The 12,409-nt window shown below is 36.6% G+C and overlaps 1 protein-coding gene across 5 annotated transcripts in view; it reads left to right on the forward strand.

The window, feature by feature from the left end:
* The window catches only part of RYR2 (ryanodine receptor 2), a 596,087-nt gene that overhangs the window by 537,166 nt on the left and 46,512 nt on the right, over window positions 1-12,409 (forward strand). For all 5 annotated transcript variants that reach the window (XM_045537281.1, XM_045537279.1, XM_045537276.1 and 2 more), the window contains 2 exons: window positions 10,017-10,097; window positions 10,904-10,992. In XM_045537281.1, the coding sequence (XP_045393237.1) occupies window positions 10,017-10,097; window positions 10,904-10,992 (170 nt within the window). The remainder of the gene's footprint in view (window positions 1-10,016; window positions 10,098-10,903; window positions 10,993-12,409) is intronic.

Below are 12,409 nucleotides of genomic sequence, written 5' to 3' on the forward strand. Positions count from 1 at the left end.
CGGGTCACACCCAGAAACCAACCTTCCACGTCAGTCATTATAACCCCTTCTTGTCCCAGCTCCCTTGTGGGTAGGCTTTCCCACAGTTGGGTTTTTAGTAAGGGATAAAGGTCTAATAAGGGATAGAGTTCCTTTGTTAGAAAACTATCCGTGAAATCATAAAACACATAGATAAACCAGATTAGAGAATGTTTGACTTGCTTTGGGCACTTAAGCAAACTCAGGCACTCAGGAACTTCTATCTCCTTAGGATAGTAATCCTTTAATCTACTTCTACTCCCCTTATCTCCTTTGTCTCTCACATACCTATATGTCTTTGCAAGTCCAGATTGTTTGATGAAAGAAATTAAGGGGTAATTTTTGTGTTTAAATAATCCTGATTATTTATATGTGCACAAAAGTCATGATTCACACACGCTTAGAGTTTTTCCCTCTCTCTAAATAGGTGCTGGTATAAACTAGAAAGTTTAGCATGTAATACATTTAAAGGAGAAACAACCATTGCTACCCATTCATTTTAGGAATATTTATTAAGAAAAAAATTATCTTCAGTATTTTTTGTTTTGATTTATTTTTATTCTCTTATGTTTGATTCTTCACCTATTTTAGTTTCACTGAGGCCTTTTATGTTTATCTATTTTCATTTGTTTTGTTTGATTTGGACTTGTCATCTTGTCAATTATTAGTTTTGGAACATTGATTCTTTTATTGGACTAATCTTATTATAAAAAATAAATTTTCTCCCATCTACCATTTGTAGTCTTTGCTTGTCTTTCTGAAATATTAACTATCTCTGTATTTTTTTTTGTTCTTGCAAATAGGAAAAAGAACTGCCTATTTCTTGTTGTATCTGAAATTTTATCATTTATACACTTTCTCATGCTGCTAACACTATGTGGCTCTTGTGTTATTTTATTTTCTGCTTGATGTTTGAATGTATGGGTCCGATCATCAAATATAACTCACATAGTTACTTAATTGAGTTAGCTACCTTCCAGAAAAAATCACTTACACCACTTTAAACTTACTTAGGTTTTCTAGCCTGGGGTTCAGAAATTTCTGGGGCTCTGGTCTGAAGTTGAGAAGGGCCACTGTACACTTACTTAGGTTTTTTGGCCCCATCTGGAGAACCTGGAGCCACTAGAAATCTCATGGCGTATCACCTGCCTGCCTTGAGCATCTCTTGGAGGTCCTGAGCATTTTCCAACTGTAAAATGCCTAAAAGTGAAGGAATTCTCTGTCCAAAGTCTACTTGCCTGTCTTAGAATTAGAAATCAATTTCAGCTTTTCCTTGTAGTTATTACTTCATGTTCCAAGGGCCCTGAACACAATTCCGTTGATCATTCCTTGTCACTGGTAATATCAGGTCCCACACGGGACTAGCGGCCACACGGGTTTATTTTACTCAGCCTCCTGTCCTTTGTCAGCCAGATACAGACTGGAATAACATTTTTGAGTCTCAAATCAGAAATAACTTGGTGAGCATGACCATTCTGATGTGAGAATTATTTACAACTCTCCCAAAATGAGGTTGGTTTCATTGGTGCATTCTTTTTCAACACGCACACAAAACAAGCACCCAAACTGATGAACACGTCTTGTATGTTATTTCCTTACAAGTAGCAGAACAAAAACAAAATCTCAACTTCTTTCTTTTTCCCCATTTCCTTTTCTTTCGACTACTATAAATGTACTATCCTCCTTTCCTCAGTCATCACTCATGAGCGTGGTAATTATGAAAAATGAACTGTCTTTTCTTTATTTGCTCTTTTATTTGTTGTTAGCTTTGTGTACCAACTTGATAGTGACCACTTTTTGTGCATTTTTTTCTTTTATCGACTGTTTTTACAAGTAGATCATTTAATTGCCATCATTATGCATCCTGTTATTTTTTTAAATGTATATATCTAGCTTTCTTTTTTTCTTCTTTCTATGAGGGTGTACAGTTATTGATATATTAGATTATGAAGGGGCAAAAAACATTTCAATTCCATTTTTTTGATTTGTTTCGTTGTGTTTTGTTCATTTAAAAAAAATTCTGGTGGGCCCAGTGTTTGCAATTGTTGTGTAAATGAATGAATCGTAGAATGTCTGCTCTAGTCTCCCTGTGGTGTTTCTGTCTTGAACATACCGTGGCTTTATGGCTGCACTGAGTGGTGCATGGGAAATCGGTGACAGATCCCAGGTGAAAAGTGAAGAGCTCGGTCTCTTCTTGGCCAGTGTGCTCTGCCGAGTGCCTTCCCACTATTGGGAGGTCTACAGAGTTTTCCTCTATTCCTTTGAAAATATCACAGATCAAAAATCATTTAACATAAAAACTAATTTTTATTCTTGAGACTAAATTCAAAGAGCAGTAGAAACAATAGCAGCTATTTACTCTTCAAACCAATATAATAACAAAGATGGCATTAGTGTTTCAAAGTAGTTTCTAAAAGACATTTTTAGCCCAGTGTGGTGGTGCACAACTGTAGTCCCACTTCCTTGAGAGGTTAAGGTAAGAGGAATACTTGATGCCAGGAGTTTAACATCAGCCTGGACAACATAGCAAGACCCCATCTCTTAAAAAAAAATTGTTGCACTTTCCACTCTGAAGGACATTCTATGCAATGGTAATAAAGAAGTGATGAGGTTTTAAATAGTACCTAGTACGTCAACAAGACTTCTGAGATTAAATTGGGCTTTCTGGATATATGCTATTGTCTTAATCAAGAGACCCATTAGGAGAATATACAAGGGAAACTTATTAGCTCTATTAATACTAAATTTTCCAAATTGTTTTAAGAACTCCTATACGTACTCTCTTTTGGCATATTAAAAAAAAATTCTCTTATGAGACCATTCTTTTGTTTAAGATTCTATGAAAGTTAAGAAAAGCCCATATCCCCACAGGAAAAGAAAAATCAGTCATCCATCTTGGAAGGCATAGAAAAATCTGAAAACCCAGAATCTCTTAGTGATGTTATTGCTTCAAAACTTGTGTCTCAGATAGCATAGGCTTAGCACTGAGAAAATAATCTGCTATATTTAAATCTCCATCCTCACCCACTGTCTTTATCAGGCTAAATCTCTGATGATGATAATGTGACCATAGATTATATAGTCATAGAAAATGTATAAACTGAAACACATGAGCTGTTTTGATACCCACAACCTTCCAATGAGGTGTAGCTATTACCTTGATTTTTATAGCTAAGGGGACTGAGGGAAAGAAGGTTACTTAGCTTGTCCAAGGTCACACAGCTAAGTGGTAGGGCCGAGACTAAAATGCAGGCGTTTTTGCCTCCCACTGTATAATTTATAGATTCCATGAGCCAGGTCGCTTCCCGCCCATCTCCACATACTCTGCAGGGGCTTAAGCCACGTCCAGCATGGCCTTAGGTATATTTCTTGCCCTGTTACTTATTGTTCTTGGTTCTTTGCTGGTGTAGTCTGTTGCCAGTGTTTGCATTTATGGTTCAAGTTTAAAAGTTGCTTTTGAACTTTTTGTGGTTACAAATGCTGTTCCTAATCTGGTATTGAGATACCATTAGGAGCTATGTGTTTAAGGTTTAATCATTTACATGTCTTTTTCTACTGCTGTTACTGTCATGTAAGTTTTGCCCTGGGGTCCGTGTCCCTCCTTCCTAAATTTTCCCCCTTTCTATAAAAGCCTGGACCTACCACTTGGTAAAAAAAAAAAAAAAGAAATTGAAAAAGGTCCTTCAGCACATGTGTTTGGTAGATTCATGATGTGCTCAATGTAGTCCTCTCTGCATATTGTATATTCATGTATGTTTTCTTTTAATCAGATAATGAAGTTCAAAACCAAAAACCTGTATGAGTATTTAAAACTTCATTCCATCCTCGGATTTTTAATTTATTTTTTATCAGAACCATTAACCTCATTATCAAATCATTTTGAGCTTGAAAGTGCCATTTTCCTTCTTTCAAAAGTCTTCTTGGACTAGAGCAGAAGACACAGCGTTTTATTTTTGAGCATCGTGCGATGGTTCCTGGACTTCTCGAAAGTGAGATGAAACTTTGAAGTTGATGTGATTCCTTAGAAATTCTTCGATTTTTAAAAATCTTATGTCAAACGTTAACTACCAATGAACCTTCCCCAAATATTCATCTGTATCTGATCATGTCTTGCACTGAGGTTCTTACTGTTATATTTATAGTGACCTCATCAAATTTATGAGACGTTGAAGCAACAAAGATTAATTTTTAATTAATGAAGTAAAAGGATTAAATTGATCTTTGAATATGGGCTACCCTTACTTTTTGTTGTTATTTTTATCGCTTAATTATTTACTGGCTATCTCCCCGCAAGTATAGTCTAGTGTTCTGCCCACGTTAATCCACCATTCCCGGGGAAATGCCAGTGATGTTGGTTTATGGCACCAAAGAAGTTTTCTTAACATCCTTGCACAGTTTTTAAACTTCAAAGCACTCATTTAAATTGGAGTGGCTGTTATGTGCTAGATGGTGTCCTAGGCCTTGGAGGTGACGTAGGAGCCCAGTATTGTATAGACAGACTTGTAAACACATAACGTCAGAACAATGCTGTATGTGTATGTAGTATGTGTAGTGGAAATACTTAACTGCCAAGGTGTGTGTGTGTGGGCAGGGGAAGCATCAGAAGAGAAGTAACGTATAGCCTGAAGTAGGAGTCTCTCTCATAGTTAAGGAAGGCAAAGACATTCCAGCGGAAGGGAACAGCATGTGCAAAGTTTAAAGTACAAAACATGGCAGAGCACAGTGATAATATGTATAGTGTTAAATTAACCACCTGGAATTACGTTCCTAACATGCGTTGTTCAAACAGTGCTCTGGTAGACTATCCTAACATTAAAGTGCACAGATTTCTCATTTCTCGGCAGTGCTACTGTGCTAAATAGAGATTGAGTCCCCAAAGACAGTGACCAGCATTATTGCCTTCACGGAAGTGGGGCAGCTCTGAGGTTTGTCTAATGACAGATCGTAGAGAATTCTTCAGAGTAGACTTTTCATAATTTTCAAAAGACTCCCTCTGTTTATCAGGGGAGTATGATAATTGGATTGTGCTTTTGAAAAATGACTCAGAGGCAGCATTGCATAAGGTGAGTGTCACAGTCTGAAGGCAGGGACGTCAGTTAGCAAGTTAGCATGTTGATGAACGGAATGAATGAAGGACAGTAAGAATTTCAATGAGGATCATGACAGTCAAGAGGTTTAAGCTCTGGCTGCAAGAGAAACAATCTTTTTGAAAGATTTGAAAGCAAAAGGATTTTTTTTCCTCTCCAGCTACTTTAATTTGTTTAAGTAACAAAATATACTTTAATTCTGTTATCCTTGGGATAAACCTAATTTGTTTCACATAGTGGTCATTTTTGTTGTCGTGGGATCTGAAATAGGAGTGCATAGTGCACGCTGCTGTCAGGTGGTCATCTCGATTTGAATAAATGCACAGAGTGAAATCTATAGACTAAGTAAATGTCATACCCACAACGTACTGAAATTCTGTGTTTTAGAAGTTTAGGTTATTTGACCTATGGCTTGACAGCACTGGAACTTGACCTTCATAATCCTTTTGTGCTCCGCAGATTTCAAAGCACTTTTAACTATCTGAACCACTTTGGTTTTCCCATCAGCCCTATGAAATAAGGGGGTCGGAAGATTGTTAAGCCACCATATCAAAATGATGAAACTTAGGCTCAGAACAGTGAAATGACGAAAGTCACATATCTAGAAATTGTTTTCTTTTGATTCTAAAATTGATGAAAACAAGTTCACAATTGCAATAACACATAGTATCTATAATGATTGTTAGTCGAAGATTTATTAGTTACTGGTGCTAACTTTACAAAGTGTAGAAACTCTGGCATACTGGATTCAGAGAGACCATATGATACTGAAATTATCTGTTTACTGGCCTGTCTCTTCCATTAGATTATGAACTTCTCCAGGTTAGAGACTGTGTTCACCTCACGAGAGGACTGGCATAGCAGAGACACTTAGTGTGTGTTTACTGAAGGTCCCTGGAATAATACCCTTTACCAGTTAACAGCTGTGTGACAGTGGTTGACTTATTATAGTTTCTCAGTTGTTTATGGAACTACAAAATGGGATTACATTTAGCTAATTGACAAGATTATAATAAATCAGAAATGAAATATAGGGTAATCCATCTAACACAATGTAGCACATTGAAGTCACTCATTAAATGTTAACTGTAGATGCATTTTTTAAAATTTTTTTGTTGTTAGTTGAATTGTGGTATATAATTGAAGCAGCATATTTAAACCATCTAAGCAGTGATATTAAAATGACCCACATGAAATAAAATACCTGACTCTTCACTACTTAAAAATATCTTTAGCATTAATTCTTTAGTTTTGGCATTATACAAAATAGATATTTAAGTCCTCTCAAGATCAGTAATAAGAACAATTTCCTTCATGGTAGTGAGGTGCTTTTGAGCAACAATTAACAATAGACTTATAGGGAATTTTTTGACGTGGCCAGTCTTATGTTTCATGACTCACCCTTTTATCTTTGCATTATTATAGATATTGACCTGACAAGATCTTACAATAATGAGAATGTCTTGGAATCTATTTATTCTAAGTCAATTATTTTTATATGCATACTAGGTAGACTTTGTACTAACTTCATTGAATTTTTATTATTAATGATATATTAATAACCATTGGTAATTGATTACTAATTCATATAAGTTATTAATAACTTATTAACAATCACTAACCATTAAACTAAGCTTTGCCTGAAGAATAGGCTGAGAACTTCAAGCTGTGTCCGTGGGCATTCTAAGTAACCACAAGACACACTCCTACAGAGTTGTTTCATTGATTTTAAGGAGACACTTCTGTACTTCTCTGTCAACCAATTGTGAGTAGAAGAGTGGCCTTTAAAAGTGTGCCAACTTTATTAGATCTCTAAAATAGGATTTACTATTTCACTCTTAGCTTGATTATATAAGGTCTATCTAGATTATTCCCAAGTGGAAATTTGTCATTTTGAGAACATTTTGGTCCATTAAAATCAAGATGGCTTTCAGAAAATAAAAACGCAATTTATAAATATATTTAAATAACTGTATTCATCAGCTAGTTATGTTGGTCCCATCTTTATATGGTCTTATTGCCCCTGCACCTAATATATTAACCTTTTCACAATTTGGAAAAACGATCACAGATTATGAAGAGCCAGTGATACAGACAGGAGGGTACACATTAGCCTCACTTTATAGATGAGAAAGGGCCGAGTGTAGTGGCTCACGCCTGTAATCCTGGCACTCTGGGAGGCCGAGGCAGGAGGATCACTCAAGGTCAAGAGTTTGAGACCAGCCTGAGCAAGAGCGAGACCCCTTCTCTACTAAAAATAGAAAGAAATAATCTAGACAGCTAAAAATATGTAGAAAAAATTAGCCAGGCATGTTGGCACATGCCTGTAGTCCCAGCTACTTGGGAGGCTGAGGCAGGAGGATTGCTTGAGCCCAGGAGTTTGAGGTTGCTGTGAGCTAGGCTGACGCCATGGCACTCTAGCCCAGGCAACAGAGTGAGACTCTGTCTCAAAAAAAAAAAAAAATATATATATATAGATAGATAGATAGATAGATAGATGGATGAGAAAACTAAGGTGCAGAGAATGAACTCAGCAGCAGCAGTGATATTGAAATAGCTCCCACTTTATTACAGTATTAGAAATCTCAATCCTCTTATAAACATGAAACCAAAGGAATGCCCTTCACTGTATTTACATTGAACCCCGCTGCAGCAATTACAAGTAATATCTTAAGAACGTAAGAGCACTTTCAACTACATGCTACTCCATTTTGTTGTTGTTAATCTTAGTTTCCATCTTACAATGGAATTTCTTTTGCATACATCCCAAAATAGACTGTTGATCCTGTACCTTCTGCAGACATAAAGCCATCATCCGTCTCTGTTACTGTGCCACTTATTTGCAGCATGGGCAATGGCAGCATTTTAATCAGACAGGAACATGTTCATTAAGCAGTAGCAACCCCGTTTATTCCTGGTATCACGTGATGGTAAATGAAGGCTTGCCCTGTACCCTCCCTCTCCCCCTTCACCTCCCTTCTCTTCCCATTGTTCTACTATATGCAGTGTGTCCTTATTATGTAAGTGGAGTTACTTGTGTGTGTTTTGATATACAGGCAAGAAAATACTGTGCATGCCAACAATAAACAAAACCTTATGTTATAAATCATTATGCATTGTGCAGAGCATTTTTAGGTACACAGGTAGACTCTATGATACTCACATCAGTGTTAACTTCCTTGAATACTTTCTAGCAAGGGTTACTTATTTCACACTGAATATATGAACATTGAAAATATATACCTGGTTTATTGATTTGATTTTTTTGGAAAAAAACATTGTAGACAGGCTTGCAGGGAAAGAATCAAGAAGTCTACATGATGAACTGATAATATTTTGATTTATATTCCTTTTTAAAGACTGCTGATTAAAATGGCTCATGAACATGACACTAAGTCTCCTCAATGAAGAGGGTTTAGTGTATTTATTAGCCTAAAATGTTCTCCCTTTCTTTCCTGTCCTTTCATGAGCTTAAACGCTGAGGAATGGACTTATCAGCCATGAATGGAGATTCAAAACAATGTGCTTTGAACACTTAAACTTGCCAGGTCTAATTTGTGTACTTGGTGATTTTTAGCTTTGTCACCAAATTTCGCATCTTGCGGGCTAAAAGGGAAACGAGTACAGTGATTCTGTGTACTTTTTTTGATGTTTATATTAGTTTTCAAAATGGTTTTGCTTCCTAACCTTACCATTATGTGAAGCCTCTCACTTTGAAAGTCACAGACTGCGGACTGGTAAGTCCATCGGCTCTCTGTCATTATGATCATTCATAATTTCAGTTACAGTAAACACATGATCATTGCATAGTTTTCTTTCTTAGCCCAAAGTATTTCCAGTCTGTGAAAAGTTATTATATTTTTTTAAATGCATAAGTACATTCATTCAACTGGCTATATTTTTTTGTCATTTTGCTTTTTAAACAAGTTTAAATTCCAGAGCAGATGATCATAATATTAAATAATTTTTTTTTCACTGACACTTTATGTTTTTAAAATCAACTTTCATTTGTGTGGTGGTGCTGTTTTGTGTTTGTTTCCTTCCTTGTGTTTTTGCTTTCAAAGTCACTTGTGATCGAGATACATTTAAACTGAAATACAGGTAAACTATCTGAGCCCTTTTTGGTCTTCATCCTTGCCCCACAATTATTTTTTAGTGTTGGGTGATACAGACTAGTTTCCATGACTAGGGATGTCCTTCTTGTCACTTTTCTTTCTTAGGTTTAGCCACCAAAGTCTTTTTTGGTTTGATATTTAGAATTAAATATGTTTGCCAGTTCATCCTCCTCTGGAAGTAAAGCTTCAACCAGTCAAGTCTCTGTTTCAGATGCCAGACGTCTTTCTTTTTTTCTTTTTTATAATCAGTAGACAAGTGGATGAGAGAGCTAATTTTAAAAAGTGAATAAATATTTTCTAGTGATTGACAGTTTTCACAGAAATCCTTTAATTCTTTTTTAATAAGAGAAACTCCCGGCCCTGTTTTATGGAGACATTGAATGCTTTGCATGGAATCATTTGGTCGTACTCCAGGTACAAAGCAAATTTAACTTTAACAGTTGAAGAGATGCAGAGATCATGTCTATACATACCTTCCCAAAAACAAGGGAAAAAAAAAAAAAAAGTCCAAGCCTTTAGGTTGTTTGTGAAATGTTGCCAAACCCATGCTGCTCCTTTTAACAGAGAGAAATCTTGAGTTTTAAAATTCAGCTGTTCTTTGCTTACAAAGAAAAAGTACATCTATCTGCCAAGCGCATGATCTTAGGAGCTTCAGATAGAAAAGTGGCTATGATTTGTGACTGTTTGGGTTCAGAACCATGCTAGATCAACACGCAAGCTGGACGGAGGTGGGGGTAGAAGGGGAGGGGCCCGCTGGGGTGGTTGGTAACCTCTGATCCCTCTGCACTTCCCGCAGGAGAGAAGGTTCTGCAGGACGACGAGTTCACCTGTGACCTCTTCCGGTTCCTGCAGCTCCTCTGTGAGGGGCACAACTCAGGTTCGTGAGTGCCCAGACCGTCTGATGGTACCAAGGAGTAAATGTCTTCAAGCTGGTAACAACGGGGGCCAATTAGTTCTAAGTATGCTTCATCTCTGGAGTCAACAAAGAGTTGGAGAGCATCTCTCTGAATTGGGCGCTGGGCCAGTTTATGTATTGCTTTGTTGCTTTCGGAGTCCTTGGCTAGCCGTTTAACTTGAATCTTAGCAGTTCTTCTTATGTCAGAGAAGACAGGTGATGATACATACAAAATTTGTAGGTTCGGTAGATATCTATAGAGTCATAGAGAGCTTCATTTGTTTTCTATTACTTCTCTTTACCTTGGGAGGGTACATACTTCATTGTATTACGTAACATAATGTATTTCCAGTAGTTGTTTTTATAGCTAGCTCTCAACCAGACTGTGTTAATTTTTTCATTGTTTCTCCAGCACCTTGCACAGTATTGAGGAACAAACAATTACTGAATAAATAATCACATTACTATATCCTCCATGTGGTGACCATTTTTAGTCATCCACATGCCCAGAGCTCTAGATCTAGGAATAAAGAAACAGGTGTTAACAGCATCTTAGACAAAAATTAATTAGAATATTGATATCTGTGGAGCATCTAGATATGTTTTGTGGGTAATCACTTACTTTTTATGGAAAATATGAATTATTTCATGTTAAAACTACCAGCTAAAACACTCCCCTTAGCCACAGTGATTTTTCTGTAGACAACAACGTTTGTTTGGGAGCTATCAGAATAACTCATTGTATACTTTTGAGTGAGCTTTAATAACATTTTTTTGGTGTTATGTAGATTTTCAAAATTATCTGAGAACTCAGACTGGCAATAATACAACTGTCAACATCATCATCTCCACTGTAGACTACCTACTGAGAGTCCAGGTACGTTGCCTTCCATATTGGAAATAAATTAAAAGGGCTAGTTAGTTGAAATAATATGGCAGAGTTGTTAAACCAACGTGTTTTAATGTGTTTTGGTTTATGACTAGACAGAATTTTTTTGAGATATTTTTATCTTTGATCACAATCTTTCAGGAATTCTTAGGGCAGAACTGCCACTGTTCTCTCTGCCTCTGATCCTGACTTCTGCTTTCCTCATGACTGTCTTCTATAAGTGGAGATTTTTTTCCCTTTATTTTTTAGCTTGATGGTATTTTAAATTTATTTTATAAAGCACTTTTATATTCTGCTCCTTCTTCTATAGTTGACAAATTGGCAAAGAATGTTTGAAACATTCTTTGGAGTAGGAAAGAAAGCTTTCCAACTACTACCGTAAACTTAAATTTCATAGCTTAGGATTTGATCGTTTTAGCTGTCCAAATATTTGCATTAATTTTAACATTCAGCTTAACATTAATATTTGAAACGTTAATCAAACTGAATTGAAAGTGTAGGCCTGGCTGGGCGTGGTGGCTCACACCTGTAATCCTAGCACTCTAGGAAGCCGAGGCGGGAGGATAGCTTGAGGGTCAGGAGTTCAAAACTAGCCTGAGCAAGAGCGAGACCCCATCTCTACTAAAAAATAGAATGAAATGAACTGGACAACTAGAATGTATAGAAAAAATTAGCCGGGCATGGTGGCACATGCCTGTAGTCCCAGCTACTCGGGAGGCTGAGGCAGGAGGATTGCTTGAGCCCCGGAGTTTGAGGTTGCTGTGAGCTAGGCTGATGCCACTGCACTCTAGCCCGGGCAACAGAGTGAGACTCTGTCTCAAAAATGAAAAAAAAAAAAAAAAAAAGAGAGAAAGTGTAGGCCTCTTAAATAATGAGAGCCCTATACAACTCGTATTGCCCTCATTTTATTTATAAAAGAAGCCAGGCTTGATATTTTAAAAACTGTAAATTCAGACTTTCAGCTTTTTCCTTAATCTTTGACTATGTAAAAGCACAACTTTATTATTATTATTATTATTTTTACGTAAAGCTTAATGGGGAGAGAAAAGTCCATTTTGAGGTGAATAGCATCATGAAGTATTGCCAAAAACATATCTGTGATTTTTAAAATCATGTCTCAAATCCAAAGTTTAAGACATGAATTACTGAGTTAAATTGTATTCTTCATTTACCCAATTAAAATTCCTTTAAAATGTAAGTTATTACTGACAGCATCTTGTTAGTATGTGTAAGCAGTCCACCCAGTTTCCTCAGGGCACCGTGGAGGCCTCACTGGTGAAATGAAAAGGAGGCCAGATGTCTGTAACCCAAAAAATATTATTATTCCATAATTGTTCTAATTTCTTTGCTCACATGGTAGATATCTAAATTTGCTCAGGGGATAAATATGCTCTTATCTTAATGA

The sequence above is a fragment of the Lemur catta genome, chromosome 25 (genome assembly GCF_020740605.2).
Source record: "Lemur catta isolate mLemCat1 chromosome 25, mLemCat1.pri, whole genome shotgun sequence".
Taxonomy (NCBI): domain Eukaryota; kingdom Metazoa; phylum Chordata; class Mammalia; order Primates; family Lemuridae; genus Lemur; species Lemur catta.